The 23417-nt window shown below is 37.9% G+C and overlaps 1 protein-coding gene across 1 annotated transcript; it reads left to right on the top strand.

The window, feature by feature from the left end:
* The first annotated feature begins 1090 nt into the window (after positions 1-1090).
* LOC106949178 (1-phosphatidylinositol 4,5-bisphosphate phosphodiesterase gamma-1-like) lies at positions 1091-23362 on the top strand. The gene is made up of 17 exons (XM_015035283.1): positions 1091-1414; positions 3445-3729; positions 14392-14541; positions 14686-14779; positions 14863-14910; positions 16403-16487; positions 16625-16708; positions 17043-17065; positions 17153-17225; positions 17319-17420; positions 19648-19766; positions 20263-20348; positions 20509-20629; positions 20842-21010; positions 21496-21618; positions 21853-21954; positions 23171-23362. The coding sequence occupies exons 2-17, from the start codon at positions 3516-3518 to the stop codon at positions 23360-23362; spliced, it is 1785 nt and encodes a 594-aa protein (XP_014890769.1). The 5' UTR covers positions 1091-1414; positions 3445-3515.
* Positions 23363-23417: the final 55 nt, after the last annotated feature.

Here is a 23417-nt window from a genome sequence, read left to right as displayed (position 1 = left end):
GTTTCAAACTAAATTTTTGAGGAAAATCAAAGCTTACAATGGTTGTCAGAAGTCTATACGCCTCAGTTATGATAGACTGTTTTTTTTTTTTTTTTTTAAAAAACAAGATTGTAAAGATAAAAAAGCATGTAGTCTTTGTCCACACATGCTTTGCTACAGCACTATTTGATTCAGTTTCAGGATTCGTTCTTTCAGGGTTCACATTGCATTGAATGAAACCAAGAAAAAAACATACTGTCCTAGTTGGATTCATCCATTTGTATTCCTTCAGTTAAAACTACAGCTTGCTGACATATTGTTAAATTAGAGGAATTGTACAAAAAGTTTCACAGGAACCAAGACACAATGTAGAAATTAATAATTTGAGAAAATGTAGAACAGCACTGATTTTATGAAAGCTGGCTATTTTACTTAAGTTAGTTAAAAAAAAAAAAAAGGAATATGAAATCTGGTCAGGCAGGTTGCAAAGATGCTGACACCAAAAGTTTCAAATAATTGTATGACACAAAATCAACACAGCATAATCAAACAAGTATCATGCCCTCAGTGAAATGGAAGGGTGGACGCATCATGGTCTAGGCTTTCTTTTTGAATAACTCCAATGTCTAATTTTTGATCCAAAAAGCAGAGGATGTGAGTTATAAAGCTGAAGATAAAGAGTGACTTAATTTTTTCAGCATCACTGTGAGTCTAACCATACAGCTAAATCTGGGAGGAAATTTAAAGTTTTCTAATGGCCTATCAGCAACTAAAACTGACTAAAAATTTGTTTAAATAACTATGCAATCAGCCATGAGCAAGTACTCTCAGCCCACACTTTAACTGTGCCAAAGTAGATCATTTTAACCATAGACATTGAAAGTGGAATTTAGGGTTTATTCCAAAAAAAACAAAAACAAAAACCAGTGTGATAGTTTTACAGTTTTATTTACCTATTTAAATTGTTCTTGCACAATTAGTTTATTGCTAATATCTGATCAATTTTGCTAATTGCATTCTAGGTGAAACATCAGCTTGTTAAAACAAACGGACATGTTTGTATTTTATTTTGAAAATCCGCAGCGGAAGCTTGCTTTTTGACTCTGCTTGGGATGATGCTGCTGCCGGTGGACTGAGAGGGGGGAAGGGCCTCCGCTGGTTGGATCCGAGAACAGACAAACTTACGTAGTCTTGGCTCACCGCTGCCTGCCTCTCTCTATGGACGGCTGGAGGGGAGAGGGGGGAATTGCTGGGATTGTAGCTGTTGTCGTCGGCTTCGTGGTGCCTTCAGAGGGCCTGGTGATGATTTAATTCACGGAAAACCCGGGTCCGCGGAGTGGAAAAGGAGCAGGAGAAAGAAGGACGAGGGGAGTCGGGCTAGAGGAGAAAGGAGGAGCAGCCGTTAGAGATGTGCGGTCGGGCCGAGATTGCTGCGGTAGGTAGTTACGGAGCTCCCCTGCTCCTGCTACGTGTTGTCCCCCCCGCCTCCTTGTTAATTTCTCCCGGGGCGTTAAGAGTAATAAAGAGGGATGAGAAAAAGCCAGGGTAGCTGCTGCTACCTGTTTTTTTCGGAAAAATCCAGCCATATTCTCCTGTCGGCCCAGACAAAATGCTAGCAGCCTCCGGCCCCATTTCCACGCTGGTAAAATAGTGAAAAGCTCCTTGTTAGACCGCTTGTCCCCCTTTGCAGCTTTATCACCGTCGTTTCTTAAAACTTGCTGTATTCAGAGGGGGGCTTTGTTTTCCTGCAGGGCACGGGCCTGTTGTCTTCTTTTACATTATTCTAGATTAAAATAAACCTGACATCCTCCGGATTAAATTGAAGGGGGGGAAAAAAATCCTTATTTTAAAGTTATGTAGTGTTATTAATTTAAAACCTCTAATGATAGAAAAACAGTTTTGTGGAGGTAATGAGCTGTCATTTGTCTACTGCTAATGATAATTAAAGAATACTCCTGTCTGTATGTAAAGTTGTGTAAAAAAGTCAGCAGCATAAATGAAATGTCTAAAAATGTATGTTTTTCCTTATGAATCTATATTTTTCTTTTCTAATCTATATTCTAATGTGATACAGATGTATATCCTGCACTTACTTATTGAAGGGATTTGTGCTGAGACATCTGGAAAAAAGGCGCAAGAAGTCAAGAATGTGTAATTCATCAAGATCCAGAAATCCAAATTTTATTCAGCTTTTCTTTTCTTTTTTTTTTAGCCTACTATTTTTAGCAAAATAGTAAGCAGCAATTATGTTTACATTGCATTAATTTACTTTCTGGAAGGATTTTTTTTAAGTCTGTTTAATATAAATAGAGGTAATAACTTCATCTTAAGATGTCTATTTTTAGACTCTGGGTGCTCAACATTTGAGAGCATTTCTGATTTTAAATAAGTATGTAAAGCATTTCTGCAGGAGTTGCATGCCGAAAAAGACGATTTATTCAATAGGTGTACTAAATGAACATTTAAGTGATCTCAAGATTATGTGTAGGTTTAAAATGGAAGACAATTGAAACTTCATTCATGGGTTATTTGCATTGAAAACTCTTTAGATAATTCAATAAAAGACTCGGCAAAGGGCATTGTACGAATGCACAGATTTTATATAGTAGTTAGAACAAGTATAAGCATGTTACAGTCTTTTTATTCAACCTAAACATCACAGTCATCACTATAGAAAATAACATTTTCACCATTTACAGCAGCAGTGGTTACTGTGACTTGAACAAAAACTGTTCAGCTTGTATTTTGTTTCCAATGAAACCCAATACAGTTAAATCCTGAAATTAGATTGTAAGTTATTGTTTTGTTTTGTTTTCTGCTGGATAAGCCGCTGGGCAAGCTAATCATGTTATATATTTTTAGATGATGCATATGATTTTCGCCATGCTGAAACGTCAACAATAATAAGTAATGCAATCAGCAAGAATGAATGAATGGGGAGAAAATGGACATATAATAACCTGGGCATGTCTGTTTTACATTATCATTGAAAATTAGCACCTCATCATGCAAACAAAAAGCTTTTTCTTCTTTTTTCTTTTTTGTTTGTTCTTAGGAGATGGAATCAACCAGTAGCATAAGAGAGTTGAGCACAACCAATAGCCGAAGTTCAACTGACGCATTAAAACAATGCTGCGTAATATTAGAGTAATCTTGCTTTTGCATTTTAGTCTCTAGGATCTAAATCAGATGAAGACATAAGCAGATTAAGTTCCCCCAATGCTTAGCAGCTGAAATATTGTAGCTAATCGAATATTTCACCCAGACAGACGATGACGATGTTGGACAAATTGAAGCTGCGTTGCTCATTGGGATCCAGTATATTGTGCAGCTCTGGTTCCAGTATTATTTTTTCCAGGTTTTAACTCCCAAGTCTTTGCCCTAGTTTAATGTACATACAGGATTGCAATACTCTTGGGAACTGTTGTTTCATGCGTTCCCCCCCCTCCCCTCTTTCTCCTGTAGGTAACCCTGTCTAGGCCTGGACCGAGCAGATTGTTCTGAGAGGAAACGGATAACAAACGGGGGAAGTGAACATGGCTGGGACCTCTGGCTTCTTGTCCAACGGACCTGTTCCGTGGATGGACGACACGGAGATGAACAACCTGTACCGAGACCTGGAGCTGGGCACAGTAATGACTCTGTTTTACTCCAAGAAGTCCCAGAGGCCGGAGAGACGGACTTTTCAAGTAAAACTGGAGACGCGGACTATTATCTGGACGCGAAGCACTGACAAAATTGAAGGAGAGAGTGAGTAGCTTGCAGAGACACGCTCACACACTGAAATGTTAGTGATTTTCCTTTTGAACAATGTTAGGATGGAATGCCATTTGTGCCAGAACTGGTTTGTGTGCACGAAAGTAGGCACGGCGGAAAACGAACCGTGTTAATTTGAAGATGCAATAGTGGTTCCCAAAGCCTCCTAATTTGTTTTCTTAATGCTTCAGACTATTTTCTGGGTTGACAGGTCTGACCAGCATATTTTCCGGTTTCTGCGTCCATGCGTCATTGTCAACAAGTTGTTCTTCAGTAGTACGTGCTTGATGTGGTTTGGGATTATCTCAGTGAAATGAGCAGGAGTTTTCTTGAAAAGAGCACGATAAAGTTACTTTTATTTATTTTTCTCCAGCATGTTTTTAAGCAACCGATCGCATCCCCAGAAAACCAAACAAAAACAGTGACACAACGCATGACGTCATTTTCAGGAATTTCTCAGTCATCATGAATATTTTGAAATCCCTGGAAGTGATTTAATTTTAGAATCGCATCACTTGGTCTGCAGCCAGCAACTTGAGCAGATGGAGCTCAGAATAAGCTCCTTTGCGCATACACATGCACACATGGCGCAAAGGATGTGCGATATGTGCAAACGGCTTCACCATGTTATTTAGGGTGCTGGCTGGTGGTTCAGTGGGTGTGAAACTGCTACATTTTAAGAAAGAGGTGCAAGTGTTTCCAATTTGACCTCATGTAAGCGATGACGGGATTCTTTATGCTTTTGTGCACATTGTTGGGATTTATGGGTATGGCTGTCAGGGATTGCTATCTAGTGGAAGATGGTTCTCCCTTTCTTACCACTACATGACCGTCTCGTGTTTTTCACAACTAGAAATATTTCCAAAGAACTGATTAAAGTTATTTGGAAACGAATGAATAATTCAAGAGCTTTCTGTTTACGAGCTGCCGGGCAGTGAGCAGCACTGTATTATGCCAAATTAATTTCAGGTCTACTCAACTTTTTGTAGCATTTATATCGAAAATGTAAACTCTTAGATACAATATAAAATATTACAAAGTGGGCTTAATGAGGCAGTGAACATGAGCCTGTTACAGTGGGTCCCAAGTATTTGCGGGTTTCAAGGACTTAAACCAATACTTTAGACCCCCTACTAAAAAGTGCTTGTAACTCCATTTTTAATTGTTAAAACACCAAATATACCTTAATATTAGGGCAATTGATTAAAATACTTAATCATAATTAACTGCACGTTGTCCATTATTAACTCATGACTAATCACAAATTAATCAGGTTTTTATAGATGTTTTTCATATACTTTTAACTTAGTATTTTTATGCTTGTAAAAAAAATATACTTATTTTATGCAAATGTATGTTTTAATTTCATCGATACCAAACATGACAAAAAATATTAAGAATATTTTGCAAAAAGAAAATCCACAAAGGTAACACATTCTCTTGCCAAAAATGCTCTTATGCATATACTCCCACAGATAAATGCATTTTTCCATCATGTAGGAATATTAACCAAGACAACAGATTTTAAGTGGGATTAAAGCAAGGAAACAAAGAAAGTATAGTGAATGAAATGTGACAGTGGGGAGTGAAATACAGAACTAGGACTCTTTTTATAAAGTGCTAGACTAAGACTGGTTTTTGGGAGGTTTTCACATGTATTTGTTTGAGGTCTGACTTAAAGGAAACTGACTAATATAATCATGACAAGTGTTTTCCTGAGAGGTTCTTTAGTAGGTGCTTATTAAAAGGGACTTTTAAAAGGGGAATTTTAATAATGCTGTTCAAAGCAAGTCATTTTTTAAGCAGGAAAGATGTAACATTGGATCCTTCCTCTTGTCTGTTGCTTTCGTATTTATCCATTTTTATGTTTTTCATTTGTTTCAAGATATCTAGTGATGCTTCAGTAATGAATAATGGGATGTAAAATGACGCCTTGCTGCTTTTTTTAATTTTGCCTGCAACAGTAACATAATTCCAGAGGTTTATCCCGTTGCTACTGAGCGGCACTCAGAGCTGTTCTTAGTGTAGCGCACAATTAGCACCGAGTAGGACAGGAGGGTGGGACAGAGAGTGAAAACGACGTTTTAGGAAACAGGGGATTAGCCCCACTGAGAAAGAGCTGAAACAAAGAAGGAAATAACATTTAAAACAGCAGTAGATAATTTTTGTTTAAAAAAAAAAAGTAGGGGTTTTTTACATTTTTGTCTGACTACTAAGGGCGGTTCAATACGAGACAATCTGAAAAAAAAAATCAAGCTCCTTCAAGGTAGAAAGCCTGTCTGTTAATCCTATGTTAAAAAAAAGTATCGACACTAAAAGGAATTTGGGTTATGATGAACAAGTTAACTTTGAAAAGCCTGCTAAATATACCTTAATACCAAGTGGATGCTTCCTTAGCACCACCGCTCCTTTGCAAGTTTCAGTCAATCATGTGCCACATAGCATTGAACTTATGTATTTCAGCATAACACCTGCTTTTTTCTAAGAAGCAGGTGTTAAATTTTTCTGTCAGTGCACAGATTTCCCCCCCCCCCCACAGAACTGAGTGTTTTTATGCAACCAAAGTTCTGGAGAGCTGGACTATTTTCTCACTTCGCTTTGCTTATAGTTTTTTTTTGTTTGTTTGTTTGTTTGTTTCTTTCTTAACTCAGATCCCTTGATTTAGAGATTTGTGCTTTAGTTTTTGAAGCAAAAACGTGTTTACAATGAAGACAGTTTTTTATGAAATTAACGACATGAATATGTCTTTTACTGGATCAATACGATTGCATGCAACCTCTCCAGTCCACTCCAACTTTTTTACTCCCCCCCAAGTTTAGACGTGAGTATTTGACGAAATTACATTTATAACGTATACATTACATAAAGATAAATCCTGGGTCATTGACAAGAAGACTTAGTATTTCATTTTCCCTATCTGCTCCATTAATAAAAATTTTACAGTAATGGGTGTCGAGCTGAAGACACGCAGGCCTTCGGTGAGTCGTTAAGTCTCCTGTCTGTCGGCTTGAGCACAGCTGTGTTCTGCTCCGGATGCAGCGAGAGAGAGAGCACGCTAAAAAAAAAGAAAAGATGAAGAAATAAAATGAAATGATGGGAAGCTTAGTTGCCTTTTTTAACAGTGAAGGGTTTCATACACCCATGTGCTATGAGCTCATCGATGTTATTCGATACTCATGGAGAGGTGAAATTAGCTTAGGCTGTTCATTAATGTACAGAAATAGAGTCTTTGGGATTTGCTGGAAGTATGTCATCAATCAGGATCAGTCTGGCCTGGAGTATTTACCGCTTATCATATCAGTGGTGTTGAGGAATGATGCACACCTATCGTAGAAGGAAATGGCCATAATAGCTGAAGACTGTTTTTCACGTGAATTTTCTGCGTGAAAGTTGTGTGAATTAGCCTTCATCTGTTTTTTTTCTTCTTCTAGCATATTTTTCAAACCTAATAACTTGTGGAAACGCATGATATGATGCTGTAAGATTTACCTGTGGCTTGGTAAAGCAGGATGTGGTTATTTACAGAAAATTGGGGGTTGTTAAATATGAACTGAATTTCAAATTAAAAAGTATCGGATCTCAGTCTTTTTAAGAGGTGAGGGTCTCACTTCACTCTGTACTTGTGCATAAAGTCTGAGTCAAAAATAGATTTGTTGCAACATCATGCTCAGCAGATCTACTGTATATCTCACAGATGATCTGTAGACATTCTGGTTGGGCATGGTCCTGATAACAAGTGACATGAGCATGCATCAAAGCCATTTGCCACTTTTAACTTCTGAGATGTAAAGCGAAAGTTGCACTGTCTTTATTTTGAAACCTAAAGGCAACAATTTTGCTCGGTCTTCTATAGTAGACTTTGGTGCGCATACTTAAACATTTCCCTGACTTGTTGCTAACTGTGTAAAATAATATTAAACTTGCATAATTACTTTCATTCATGTTAAGGCATGCAGCTGACTGAGCAGCATCAACAGAAATGTCTTACGTCTACAGCTGGTCAAATATATTTGAACTGAAAACCTTTGCTGTAATGCTTTCGGCTCCCTATTGCCATCAAAAATCTGACCTCCAGTAACCTGAAGGAGCAGCCAACACGCCTTTAAAGAAATGTTTTGCACCTTTCGTAGTTTCCCTAATGTAATTTTTAAGCTCTTCACTGATTCCGAACATGGTTAACGAAGTCCACTTCCCTGGACTAAGGGACTTCCACATAAAAGTTTGTCAGTATGACATGATGGTGCTTAGTATTATGATATGTAAGCCTGTCGCAATAAATCAATTAATTGTATAATAAATTAAAACTGGTAGTTTTGTCTGTTTACCTGTCTGAGCTTAATTATTGATAGTTTTACAGAGACTTTATAATCCATTATGTTTATGGTTTTGGTTGCGTTTTGATTTTATTTCCGTTTTATTTTTTGTTTAGAGTTTTTTGTTTTGGGTATTTAAAATTATTAAATTGTATTTTAATTGTTCTTAGAAATTCAATCTTATCGATGTTTGAGAGACTAATAAATAGTGCAATTCTTGGATTATTATGCCAATATCATATTATTTAAAATTCATCTCAAATCAAAAATATTATTGCTTATCCCAATAATTTCTGGGACAATTTATCATCCAGTAAAATTTTATAATCGTGACAGACTTGATATGTTTGGGAAAAGGATCAACTCTTACTATTAAACCACTGGATCACCTATCAGGGTGACTTTTACTAGTAACAGCTGCACTTTTCTTGAATTTCTGTACATTTTTACCACTGGGACAGACACCTCTTGAGATTAATTTGTCTTTGCTGTGTCAGCAGGGATCTTTATCTCTGGATGTAGAAGGTCAGTGGGGTCAGAGTTCAAAAGAGTCTCATAGTAGTCCCAAATATTCGCAATGTGATTACAAAGTGCTCCAAAACATGAGTGCTGATTGGATTCTTAAAGCACAAACGATCACAAACACAGGTGGTGATATGTTTTATGTACACATTTACCCAAATAATGAGGTTACAAAAGTCTGTCAACTGCAGAAAAGTGACAGCCATATATTGTGACACTTAAGTTTAAAATGAAACCTAATGACTAAAGATTGTTTCTATGTAAGTTACAGAATGTGATGAAAGAAACGATTGTAGAAAGGTTTCACTTTATTGGGCTTGACTAACAAAGTCAAGTTTCTATGACCCTCATGTGAGCAATAGAAACTAATCATTTGTTAAATTATTCTGTGGATTCATTTTCAGTCACAGCCTTTTCACTGTTTCATATATTTTTTTTTGCAATTGACATTCTTTCAAAAAATAGTTATATTGTGGACCTTTTTGAAATTGTGATGTGAAGCTTATCATAACCTATTCTGGCTGGGTTCTATAAACTTTGTGTTGCTCTCTCTCACTGTCTCACAACCTGAATAACCCTCTGACATGTCTTAGCATGTTGCAGCAAGTAGAGTTTCATTTTAAATAACTTCAGGTTCTGGCCTTCCAGAATGGTAGTTCATTATTTAAATAAGGAGCAGAAGCAACATCAGTATCTAAGAGAGCAGAATGCTAAGCACTGTTTTTCATTTTAAAATTGTAGCATCTTTGAAATTAGCACAGTTAGCAGTGTGTGCATTACTAAAGCGGCTTTCTCCAAAAGTATTCTGTGAGACTTCTATAAATGCTCTCTTCATTAGCAACAACAATTTTGTGCAAGTGTTGCCCTCTCTCACTGTCTCACAGCCCGAATAACCCACTGACATGACTTGGCATGCTGCAGCAAGTAGAGTTTCATTTTAAATGACTTCTTGCGTCTGTTCGTGTTTTTTTGACTTTATTTTCATTATGAAACTAAAAATGGCTAACGTCAAGTTTTCTCTTAAGAACATTGTCCGCAGCAATAGCTCTTGTGTATTGTGCATTCACCAATTGGAAAAATAAACATTTGAGTTTATTATTGTTAAGCTATTACTAATCAAGGCTGATTAGGCTGAAAATTGTGCTTTTTCTGTCAACAGCTCAATTTTAGGTGCATCTCTATTGAGCGCAAACATGAGCTCACCAGCTGTTACTTATTTTATCTGTTGTTTGCAAAGGGCTTAAAAGAGTAGATTTCTTCCTAGATGTCACTTCTAAAGTGAATGATTTTAAAAGTAACAGTTGTTACTGCTAGCGTTTTATTATTATACTCTTGATATTGCAAAAAAAAAAAAAAACAAAAAAAACTATTTGGAATGCAATAGCCACTGGCTAACAATGCCAATGGATACATATTTTGCATTGCAGTAGGATATTCAATCTGCTGGATGGACTCTAATCTGCACTTCAGAGATTATTGTCCAAGGTCCTGATTGTTACACAGAGCGCTGAGAGGACTCGAGTTAAGCAAAAAATTAACATTTATCACAGTGTTTGCCAGCAATGTTGCCATTGCATGGACTTCTACCAACAGTTATTTTAGTAATCGATTATTCTGTCAAGTATTCTGACAATCAGATTTTAGAAATGGCATACAATATTAGACATACATGAATGTAAACAAATAATTAATTCCCATAAATATGTTATTGCCAGAAACGTGGCATTCCTTTAGTAAAAAAAAGTTTTAAAAAAAGAAAAATAAAAAAAACTTCTGACATCAACATGTGAAAAGCTCGGCCCTTTCTCCTTGACTTATCATGAATAGTGTGGAGATAATATCTTGATGCTTTTTTGGATTAACCAAGTGGCGCTTAATATGAAATTATTTTTTTGCAGTATTTGAACCAGTTTAAACTGAAACTTTAAACGCCACTTGAGGAAATCTGAGTTGAACACATTTACAGACGAACAGTTTTTGTGTCTTTAATGCAAAATGTGTAGATTTTTCTTTTTCTGACAGTTTTGGCATAATTTCTGCGCTGGCCTTTTTTTTGAGTCTGTGTGCTCTACTTAACAATTAATCAGTTAAAACAATTAGTTGGCAATTATTTCAATAATTAGTTAATCATGATTAATTAATCATTCCAGCGTTATTTCTCATATCATGCAGCGATCTGTGCAACAGCATACGGAGTGATGACGTACCGTGTGGGAGTGGGTTCAGAGTACTTTTGCACTTTATTCTAACAGGAATATGTGATGAATCTGTGTGTCGTGTCCTATTGCACCATTACGATCTGCTCAGAGACCAGAAAGTGGTTTCAGTGAAGCCAGGTGAATGTGTAGTGTTGTTTCACTTGCAGCTGTTTACTCTCACATCTTATATGTGTGTTTTCTCACAACGATCGTATTTTCTGTAATCTGACAGTCTGACCCCATAGCAACAGCTGTTTACCGTTTACCCTAAAGTTTATTTATCAGGATTTTCGGCTGCATTTAGCTCAAATTTGCCTTTTAAAAAAACGTTTTACTTTGCTGAGAATAGAACAGAGCGCTTTTCTGTCACAAGTTTCTGCCTCTTGTTATTCCCTTAACTACTTCAAGACCTTAAACACGGAAATGAACGTAAGAGCAATCAGTTAAAAAAAAAAAAAAATCAGAAAATATGTCCTATTTTCTTTTTAAGTAGCAAGTCATTCATTAGGGTCTGTGTAGCTGATTTGTAGAAATGCAGAGTGAATTACCTGCGTTCATGGGTGGAAAGTTTTTTTGTCACTGTGACCTGCTTTTTCCAGCCCTCCTGCAAAAGAAGGGCACATGCACTCAGCTCAGACCTCTCGTCTCTTTTCTAGGTGACGCACTTTTTTTTTTGGGTTTTTTTACAGTCTTGACACTCATTTCAGTGTTTTTTATGAGATCTGTATCAACAAATTAGTGGGACACAAGCACGCAAGCAGAAACGTGCTTCTGAATGAGCTCCAATAAAAATGTTGCCAATTTCGTCTTTTTTTTTTTTTTTTCCCCCATTGGAAAACGAGCTCAGCTCTGGAGCAGAATCGATCCAGTTTAAGTGTTCTGGAGAAGGTTGAGTTATGTTGTTGTGGGCAGCTGTTTGAGAAAAGAGGAGTCTCCAGTTTAACTTAAGCCAATAAACTTACTAATGGGGATTGTGTAGTGTCAGATTGTGAGCTATAGTGTTTCTTGAAGGATCCACTTAAACAAATGATACGGTAGTAGTCCTAAATATTTAAATAAAAACCTGAAGCCATATTAGTTGCTCGTTCATGAGCATTTTTAGTTAAAAGAAACAAATATGAGGACATTGTTGTGGAACTGGGGTTTGCCCGATATGGGAGGAGGACCTATGGGAGGTGTGTTGCAGGATACCTTCTGTCAACTCCCTAAGTTAGGTCACACCTCTGGCTATCTCCTTTACTTCCTGACACAAGCCTCCAAATATTTTGACTCAAAACGACTAACAGTAACTCCAGCTCCTCTGCAGTCAACGGATGTCTGCTGGCTGTGCAGTGGGTGAAGTAAACTGAGACGTGAGGTATGACTGGCAAGCTACGAGAAGACCTAGTTTTAAACTACACAACAAAAGAGCATGCACACTGTCACCTATGCACAAGCACAGATGTGGTGTGTAGGCGACAAAAGCACAGGATGTGTGGTACGGGGGCAGGAAGAGGAGCAGGAGCTGAAAGAAATGTGTGTTTTTAGCAGGAGAGTTTTGGGTTTTCAAAAGTTACTAAAGTAGTGCCGACAGGGACCCAACGAGTTTCTTCAAGCCTTTTACTCTTGGAAAGTTCCAGACTACTTGATAATCACACACCAAGACACACCTTGGAGATGACAGAATCTATTTGCTGTGTCTCTTTGTGCCATAGTTGGCTCAGTTTCCTGTTAGAATACGGATTCTATGTAGAAGTGTCTATGATGCAATTTGAAGTGAATTTATTGGTTGCAAGCTTCAGATTTGTCTCATTCGTGTTGATCGTTATCTTTGTACTGTATGGCACGTAAAGTGATCATTTGTGGTTTGGCTTGTGCTCTCAGCCTGTGCTTCATGTCATTAGAGGGCGTATAAAACGTGTTACTCTGTTAGCTCAATTGTTATTTTTAACATTTCTATATATAAGATTTAAATGAAAAGAAGAAACAACATTTCTTAGGAAGCTTGAAGCTATTTCAGTAGGTATATAACATTACCACAGAATTATGTCTTAGAAAATGTCATTTACAGGCCCAGAATGGAAAAGGTTGTTTCTTATTATTGTCTTATTTTTCTTTGTCCCTGTTGGGCAAATGTTGGTATGAGTTTCTGACTATAATAACCTGGAGTAAAAAATTGTGTTTTCACATCACAAGATTTATATCCAGTCAAAATAATCCAAATTATTTTATTTAAAATAAAAACTACCAATAATTCTTGCTTGCATCTATTCCTAAAATAATTTAACGATGGTTGTATTGTTATGATGCTCTTCTTAACTATAAAATGTTTTTTTTTTTTTTTTTTTTTTTTATTGTAATGTAGAACGATGAGATAAATATGATGCAGAGTTGCTAATATTAGTAGTAGTTTTCAGCTGCTTATTGCACAAAATACGAGAAGTTTTTGATGGGGATGCAAAAAAAAAATATCAACATTAACATGATGTTAGTCTTTTTTTTTTTTGTTCTGTTTTGTTTTTTTATATCTATGTTGGTCCCATAACTAAAACCGTGCTGAAATCAATATCCAGTGTTTATTTCCAACTTGTTACCGTTTCTGTTTCGGGAGGGAGAAGGAAGCGAGGTCACTATGTGGTATTTGTTTGCTCATCATGACAGTGATGCAGTGCAGGATTGTGGGATTTTTGTAACTGCAGCAGAGAAGCAATGGCAGCGGAGTGGTCGTCTTTTGATTCTTACGAAATCTAGATGTAATATAAAAAACATTGTTAAATATTGGCCATGACAGCAATATTGATACTGGATATTGATATAGGCAAAAAAAAAAATTATATTGGTGGAACTCTTAGTTGTTGACATTTTGCTAGTCGGGCTGTCTGCTCCAGCAACTAGCCTGTGGTCGGCTGCTAAACACTAGTGGATAGGACTCACCCTTTTACTTTCCACACCCTTGAATGACTGTGTTTTTCCTATTTTGAAATATCCCCAAACACTGAATATAGTTTTTCTTAAGAAGGTCAAAGGGTAATGATGCTCCTACAGGCAGTTGTCTGGCAGTACGTTACATCAGATTAGCAGAGGCGACAACGCATTATTCCCTGAAAGGATGTCAAGGGGTGGAAAATTCCCAGAAACCTTTCGTGGGAATTTTGGTTGGGAATTTGTGGAAATATTACAAATTGTAAACTTTCCATGAGAAAATAAATATGTTTTTTTAAATTCATATGCTTTCATGCAATATTCTCAAACAATACCATATATAAAATATATTTACCCTATCATGTCATCAAAACTGACTTCATGAAGTTCACAGACTCATCTGCGCGTACCTTAGTCTTGTGTTCTGGGCTTCAAAGTGCAGGTTCAGTGGCAGAAACCTTGCGGGCTTGTGATGAAGGAATGCACAGTGCATGCAGGGGATGTTTACTTAATAGCCCAGCAGTGAGTAGAGTACTAAGTGCATGTAATTAAGGAAATGGAATGGCAAAAAGTGTGTTTTATCAGTTTTTAAAAGCTTGGGTGTATCTGGATTCCAGTGAATGGCCCCGTGCCTAGTTTCCCTTCGTCTTTGGAAACGGTCTTGAAAAGAAATGGCGGCTGTTTTGTTTTGCTCACTGTTTTCCGTGTGTCTGCTCCTACAGTTGACATTCGAGAGATCAAAGAGATCCGTCCTGGTCAGAAGTCCCGGGACTTTGAGCGCTATGTCGAGGACTCAGCAGTACGACTTGACAACTTCTGCTTCGTTATTCTCTATGGCACGGAGTTTCGCCTTAAATCCCTCAGCTTGGCAGGTATGCGCACAAACATTCTTCATCTGTCATTGTAGCAAACCTCGGTCAGTGGAAAAAGGGACATTTTCTTTAAACTATGACTGTTTTTTATATGTAGTGCCGTCATATTTGTGACTCTTGTTTCTTACTAACTACTTTCCTCAGCAACATCTGATGAGGAGATGTCTATGTGGGTGAAGGGGTTAAAGTGGCTCAGGGACGATACATTGAAATCACCAACACCATTACAAATAGAAAGGTACCCTAAAGCAAACACATCATTATCATCCAAATTTTTTTTTTTAATTAAAAATGTTAAGTCCATTCATTCTCATCTTCCAGGTGGTTACGCAAGCAGTTCTATGCTGCTGATCGCAACAGAGAGGACAGGTGAGTTCTAGACGGCACAATTAAATATTTTTCATTTATACTGAGCATATAATCCATTTATGCTCTCTATGCACAAAAAGTGGAATATTTCAAGCCTGTGTTTCTTGTAATTTTGATGATTATGGCTCACAGATCACAAAGTCTGTGGCATGGAAGCGGTAGATCTGGTGTCCCTTATCTTCCTCTTGACAACAGCACCTAGATTCTCTGTGGCACAGGCTCATTCCAAAATTGCTCTCAAATACTTTGTCTAAAAATGATATAGAATCAATTGTTTTCAAATAAAGATATAATAATAAATGCAGGTTTTAGCAGTTTTTCTTTTTTTTTTTATGGAATTATTGCTTCGGAGTTCCACAACAGAATTACACTAAGAGTACAAATTATATTTGTTTAGATCTCTTTTTGTTGCCATTAAATTGAATACTAGATGCTTTTTTTAATGTTTTCACAAATCCCATCAAAGAAAATGTAACTATCTTCTTTTTGCAAAGGTTTTAACCTTGTATGTCAACACATTATTACCTGCTGTAGATATTTCTCAAGAATTGTCAGTTGCACTTTTTTCAAAAGGACTCTAGTGTTGATTTAAAAACAAAAAGTTGAAATGAGGACTTTTGGCCACTGAGCAACAGTCCAGTAATTTTTTTCTGTCCAGTCAGCAGTTTCCCCACCATTACCGTGTCCTACTGACCCAGACTGAGACAGGCTCAGAAAACCTTTGCAGGTGTTTGTGGTTGATTAACTGATTAGTCACTCAATGGGCAACTTTTACACAATGTTCTAAATTTCTATAATCCATCTACAAGCCACAATTATTGAAATTATGAGAAATAAAGCCTTAAAGTGTTTATCTCTGTATAGGGAATTTGTATGATGTTATATGAACTTCACTTTTTGAATTTAAGTTTTTAAAATTGGTTTCATTCATTCAACAGGTTCATTGTTATTATTTTTAAATCACTTGGCACTTTTAACTTTATGGTTTTGGCAAAAAAAAAACAAACAAAAAAAAACCAGTTTGGTCGCCACTGCAACAGAGAACAAGATATTTTCTTTTAGTTAGCTTTGTGAAATGCCTTTTTTTAGATCAGCAGCAAGTAACTTTCCATTTCCAATGGTTGTTTAATAATCAAGAGTAAAGTGAACTGGTTCTATCTGGATGCTGGGTGTTTTTGTCAGCGCTCAGTTGAGGTGTAGTGAAGGAACTGACCTAAGAGCCAAACACTAGCCCCTCTTCCTGCAGCAGGAAACAGACCGCAGAGCACGAAGGAGATGTGCAGAGATGTTTGTCTGTAACATCCCTGTCTTTGTTATTTTTTAAGGCTATTCTCATCGCCTGCCAACGATTCCAGGCTCTGTAGTAAAAGCGAAGCAGTAGAAAAATAAATCTGATCCGACGGCGTCCAGGCTTGGACGGATTTTACGTGCTCATGCATTTTAGTGTTTAATCATTTTTGTTTTCACAAAACGTGCCCGTGTGTGTGCATAGGATATCCTATAAGGATCTGAAGAACATGCTGAGCCAGGTCAACTACAAGGTGCCAAACATGAGGTTCATTAAAGACAAACTTCCGGTAACCTCTCTCCGTCTTATCACAGACCACCTTTCCATTCTCTCTCCCTGCCCACTTCCTGCTCCACCATAAGATTTATGATTTTTATCGTGACGGTTCTTCCTTACACACTCATCCTTCTCGTCTTGCTTTGTAAGGACTCTGAAACCAGGAATGGAGACGTGACCTTCAGCCAGTTCGCCCAGCTTTATCGTAACCTCATGTTCGATGCGCAGAAAAACGTAAGTGCAGACATTTTATGTTCTCCCATCGCTCTTCCCCTCCTGCGATCCCCTGCTGAGGCCCACTTCATCCCCCATCTGTGTGTTCTCAAATGGCTGCAAGATCAATATGCACCGGCTGAAACCCACCAAACCCCTCTAGTGGAGGCCATTAGGACACACACATGAGCAAGCAGACAGACTGGTCACATTAAATGGATGACCCCAGTGGCCTCACCCAACCTGCTGGAAGTCTGTGTCTGTCTACATAAGCTGAACTGCACACAGAATTAGTACAGTACTGTGATGGAAATTAACTAAAATATTCTGTTTTTTTTTTTTAACCTCTTTTCAGGTGGAGATCCCTTTTATGCAAAGGTAGGTCCTAAAAACGAGACTCTGATGTGAACAGTGAATCTTTTTCTTGAATGTCAGTTGTTAATTTCCTGCTTCCTTCTCAAACAGGTTCATGGGTAACATAGTTGATGAAAGGATCACCCTGGAGGATTTCCAGAGCTTCCTCGTAGAATGCCAGAAGGTAATCCCTCAGCTATTTAACACGTCACTGAATTTGTTTTGGTTCGTGCTCTAATCTGACTGTATTTTTTTATTTATCGTTTGGGCATTTAAGGAACTGTGGGCCTCGGACAACAACAAGGTTCAAGAGTTTATGTTCAGCTACCTGAAAGACCCCCTAAGGGAAGTGGAGGATCCATATTTCCATCCAGAGGAGGTAAATAAATTACCCTCTTCTGTTCTAAGGGTTTCACCTGTTAATGGAAACATTTCAGATGTTTTCAGAAGTAAAGTTTTCCAATGCCCCTCATTGTGCTACAGCTGTGGGTGGGAGTTTATTCAGACACTGATATGGATACCGGTGATCTCGGCCTAAAATACCATCTCCTACGCATTCAGAAAAGGTTATTTACCAAACTGCTGCATGACAGTTCTGCTGAATGCGAAGGATGCTTTTGTGGTCACCAATAATGTAATGACTTAAGAGGAAAGGAAGCTGGTGAGAACCAGTCTGCTGGAGACGCTGGCAGAAGTTAGACAATGCCTTCGTCTAACAAGCAGGAATGCAGTCTTCAGCTGGACCAGAAACTCACTTCAGTTCATTAAAGTCATTTTGGTTTGTTAGCAGTTTGCAAAGTTTGCAAGATGCTGCATTATATCTCACGTGTCACCACTGACTTGTAATGAAAGTCAGGGTAAATCATCTAAAAACCACTGCAGAAACAAAGTAGCACCGAAACCGTACATTCCACACAGAAAGGCCTCAACTTGGGTTTGACTCAAGAAACTTCTTCCTGTGCAGAAACAGTTGAACCTGCACTACTGCCTGAATATTTTTTTAAAGCATTTGCAGCACTCTGTAGAATAATTGATTCCAGGATTGACTTTGTCCAGTACTGCAGTTTCAACCAGGATCTCATCTGAAATGGCACCAGTGCTAAATTAGTAGTACAATCACCCTGTTTTTTTGTTCTGTTTTAAAAATATACTTAGTGTGTCCTGTCGAACAATGTGGTTTTAAGGATAGTTGTCAGTGGAGCGTTGTCGCTTTCAGTCGAATTCTACACTGGATTTTTATAAAACACTTCAAATGTAGTAGACAGAGACTGTAAATAAAGGAAAAAAGGGAGAGAGGTGAGATAAAAAGTTTAAGAGGAAATGAGACAATACTAGAGAAACAGAAGGATAAAGAGAAAATACCCTAGAAGTCTGCTACTACACCTTCAGAAAGAGAGAGAGAGAAATAAAAACTGAACTGAGAAACCACAGTGACAAACATCCACCTGGGACAGCGTTGTCACTGATAGATGATTGGAGCCACAGACATTCAAAGATCTTAAACCAACCCGCTGACGCAGGAGGCGATCCTGTTCATTCCAGGGTGGACCACCCAAAGGTTTTTAGATTTTAAGCCAGAGATTATCAGGGGATACGTATAACGGTGAAACGGGCCTGAACTATCTTTCCTTTAGGCCAAAAACAACATCCAACAACTTCTTGTTGCGTTTTCATATACTGACTAAAAGTTGAAAAAGCGTTGCCGTAGTTACATTTCAAACAATCTGTAATTATTCTAAAAGCACCCTGGACGTAATGAATAAGATGAACTTTAGTGTTGGTAGCATTTTTTTTTTTGTTTGTTTGTTCATTTTAAGTAATTGCAAAACATTCTCATCTACCCCTCTGTTTCTGATTGTTTTATTTAGTATTAGGAAGTTGGGCAGATGGAAATAAATGTGGTGGAAAAGGTGTCAAAGCAGAAGGAATAACTGCATCCTGGAGACTACTGAAGGAAAAGCTTTTAAAAAGGGAGTGGACTGCAGCTTACAGTCTGGTTCATGAAGTCTGTTTACACACATCATCTGTTGATGTTGCTCCACTGTATTTTATGAAGTATGGTGTTGGTGCCATCTGTCAGAACATTTTAGACCACTTTATGTCTCTCCTGACGAGCTTTATGGAGATGCTGGTTTAAATTTTCCATCTGAACTTGATACCTTCTCAATACTGCCAAAGGTACCAATACCTGGTTTAGTCACCATGGAGTTCAGACAGGAAAAACCTGTCTGATCTTCAGGTCATCTATTGTCCGACGTTCTTGTCAAAATGAAAAGGAGAGACATCACACCCAACAATGGAATGGCTAATGGTGGCTATTTAAGCATCCTGAGCTTTTTAATGCAGTAATTTATGCAAAATCAGGCCTGACCCAAGCATTACATACATGCTCTTCAGTGACCTGACATTTAAGAATTAAACATAATCTGTTATTGCAGTGTAATTTTGAGTTTTCATCTGCAAGCCGTAACCAGTTTAAGATATATCTGCCGTGTTCAATGCACGCAGATATTCACTTTTTGAACTGGGCTAACTGTGGATAAACCAAGCCAGGATTTCTGAAATGGTTTCATTCACAAACTTTTGCTCTTTTCTCCTCTCCGCAGTTCCTCACGTACCTCTTCTCCAAAGAGAACACCATCTGGGATTCCTCCCTGGACATGGTGTGTGCCGAAAACATGAACAACCCCTTGTCCCACTACTGGATCTCCTCTTCGCACAACACGTAAGAAAAGCTGCCCCCATGAAGAACGTTTTCTTCTGTCAATTGTAGTCGGGTCCTGGGAATGCTGAAGCCTGGCATCCTCTTCCCCAAACAAGCCTTTTACACTGACTTCTTGTATCAGATAAAAGCGTATTATTTCCTCATTATGTCCCAGAATAATATTCATGCTGGTATTCAGTAAGAAGAAGAAGTATTTTTCCAGGCATTGAAAAGTGTGAGAAAGGCACTTCTGATGTTAACCTTTTGTCCTGGAAGTGAAACAATACTTTCTGAGGGGGTGAAGTGAAAATTTCCCATGTTCCTTTGAGTCTGTTTGAATGGATATGAAACAAGAACTTCTGTTGACAGAAGAGAAACAGGACTTGTAATTTTGCTGTGCTTTTTTTTTTTTGTTTGCTTAATACATAAAGAGACTGTGTGTCTGTTCTTTCTGGTTGACTGTTAATGTATGAACTTGCTTTGTGTGCATAAGTTATAACTGCGTGGTTATTTTTAGCTACCTGACGGGAGACCAGTTTGCCAGCGAGTCGTCGTTGGAGGCGTACGCCCGCTGTTTGAGAATGGGATGTCGCTGCATTGAATGTACGTAAGCACACATGACCTGCTCTGTCATCCTAACTTTGAGATTACTTTCAGCCTTCTAGCTGAACCGTGACGGTGACGGTTTCTTGGGTGTATGCACATAACGTCATGTTTTCCTCGCCGCGCGTTACTAAGAATAAAGCCCTGTGTTTGCTTTCAGTGGATTGCTGGGACGGTCCCGACTCGATGCCGGTTATTTATCACGGACACACCCTCACGACGAAAATCAAGTTCAACGATGTTCTGAACACCATCAAAGACCACGCTTTTGTCACATCCGAGTGAGTCTTCCTGTCTTCGCCAGCTTGTGTTTCTCCTTTTTGATTTTTATTCTCGATAAGATAACGGAAGACTAAGAAAAGACTGAGATCAGAAGATTGCACAGAGGAAAGAATCTAGATGCGTCATCCTTTATCAATATTGTCTGTCTGCAGTAGCAGATATTTTAGGAAATGTTCAACCTATCTCGGTTTAATCTGTACATCTCCGTCAGGTATCCCATCATCCTGTCCATCGAGGATCACTGTAGCATTGTTCAGCAGAGGAATATGGCCACCCAGTTCAAGAAAGTGTTTGGAGACATGCTGCTGACCAAAGCAGTAGATATGGCTGCAGACGGCCTGCCTTCACCCAACCAGCTCAAAAAGAAGATTCTCATTAAGGTCAGGCCTTAAGAAAGCAATAAAGGGCTTTTAATATTATTATTTTTTATATCTTTTTGCAAGAATTCTGGATCTTAGCTTCGTCCTCCCTCAGGTTGGGTGGGTGGGAAGAGAATCTTTTTTAGCAAACATGCTCATTCCATCCAAATAAATCTAACAATTAAAAGAAAATAAGTTATTTTTTTAATCAAGAAAATAATCCTGATCCTATTTGTAATCATGGCTTATCAGACAGGCTGTATCCAGGTGTTGCACTAATATCCATATGATATGGTTCTCACTTCCTGGTTCTTTGAGTGCTGTGGCTCTAGTTTGTCAGTTACTTATCTGACCATTTATTTATGTTAAATCTTTTTTATATTTAGATATTGTGTTGCTCTAACATATATTTGTCCTTTAACACTCTTAGTCTTTTAGGAATAAGATTTCTACGCAGGTTAAAATGTTGCTGCTCCTGACTGTCCTTCTCTTTCTTTGTGCCTCAGCATAAGAAGCTGGCAGAGGGCAGCGCCTACGAGGAGGTGCCGACAGCCACACCTTATTCTGAGAATGATATCAGCAACTCCATCAAAAACGGCATCCTTTACCTGGAAGATCCCATTAACCATGTAAGCATTGTTACTGCCTGGAAACTGCAGAGCTCCCGCCACATGAAAGGCCGTTCAGAGACAGATGGGTGGCTGGAAAGTTGGAGCTCATATCCCCAAGTCTTCCAGTCGTTTTAAATGTTGTAGATGTAATGAAGACACAAAGTGCTGCAGTTTTTCTTATCCGTTTGTTTTGAAAGTTTTATACACTTTTTTTTTTATTTTATTACATCTTTTATCTCCTTATTTTTACAGGAGTGGTACCCTCATTTCTTTGTCCTGACTCACAATAAGATCTACTATTCAGAGGAGACCACCAATAACCTGGGTAATGATGAGGATGAGGAGCTCAAAGAGGTTAGTACATTCTGTTCAAAGTGGGGCCCAGGAACTATTTGTGGCCCTGAATTGATTTTACGTGTGTCCTCCCTCCCCGTACCACAATTCAAATGAAGAATTAATTAAATAAATTAGGACAAAACTACAACTTTTACTTTAAAATCTACTTACAAAAATATTAGATGCAACTCAAAGTGTGTATCTTTGTCCAGCTTTCTGATTTCTTACTATTTCCTTGGCAAGTAAGTCCACATCTACTCATTGACTTATACAATAAAGTACAGCTTGGTGCCCTCAAATCTGATTTTAGTTTCTGTATTAAAACAACTAAACACAGAAATGTTCTCAAGTAAAGACTGGCCTAGATCCTGTTTTTGTTGCTGAGAAGAGATTATATTTTTTCAGTTTTCTTGAGCCCAAAATAATAAGCAAGCTAGTTCCTTTTCATTAAACAAGGAAAATGTGAAAAAAAAATATATATATACTTTTTTGGATCTATGATCCCGTTCCTAGAAACAAAAATTACATTACTGTATTTGTTTAATTAAAATAGCTCATGCTTAGTTTATTGTTGCGTTGGTGATATAAAAAAAAAATCACAATATTTTTGGTCATTTTATTTTTAAAAATGATTTTTTTTTTGTTTGCCCTGCATGTACTTTTGAGCTGACCAGTTCTATGGAGGTTATTTTAATGCTGAATGCAGGGTTTCTGCTGGGTGCTAAAATGTCTTAAATTTAATCATTTCAATGTTAGACGTTCAAAAGTTGGGCCCAAATTTTCCATATTAGTTACATTTAGATGCGTTTAAACTTTCTTTGTTTATCCGTTCTCTGCTCTTCGTTAACTTTTTCCGTGTTCAAATCCATCATTACATGCGAGTTTTGTAATTCTGGCTGATACAAAACTAGAAGATTTGAAAGCAAACGGCACATTAGGAAGGGCTTAATTGCAAAATGTTTGAGCTATTTTTAATGTTTTTATGCAAATTTAAGCAGACTACTAATTAGGCGTACAACTTACTTACATATTTCTAAGTGTATGTTTGGTCTTAAATTGAAATAATGATGGTCTTAAAAAGCATTTAATTGAAGTTAGTGAAACTTGCACAACCACACCTGCTACTCCAGGAGATAAAGGTGGCCAATGAGGAAACGGTATTAAAGCTGATGTTTTCTGCAGAGTATGGAAACACGGTAGCTGCAGTTTGACTGATGTCTTTGTTACTGTTAAGGTGCTCAATACTATGGACCAGCATGTGACGGAGAAATGGTTTCACGGAAAGCTTGGCGCTGGGCGGGACGGTCGGCAGATCGCCGAGAGGCTCCTGTCAGATTACTGCCAAGAGACCGGAGCTCCTGACGGCTCCTTCCTGGTCCGGGAGAGCGAAACCTTTGTAGGAGACTACACACTGTCGTTCTGGTAAATGCTACCGTCACAGTGCTTCAAGACTTTTCTATGAGACTAGGAAAAAAAAAAAA

Source organism: Poecilia latipinna, unplaced genomic scaffold (assembly GCF_001443285.1).
Source record: "Poecilia latipinna isolate Pla-1442-1.1 unplaced genomic scaffold, P_latipinna-1.0 Scaffold330, whole genome shotgun sequence".
Classification (NCBI taxonomy): domain Eukaryota; kingdom Metazoa; phylum Chordata; class Actinopteri; order Cyprinodontiformes; family Poeciliidae; genus Poecilia; species Poecilia latipinna.
The sequence above is the reverse complement of the archived record's forward strand: the minus strand, read 5'-3'. Positions and strand labels throughout refer to the sequence as shown.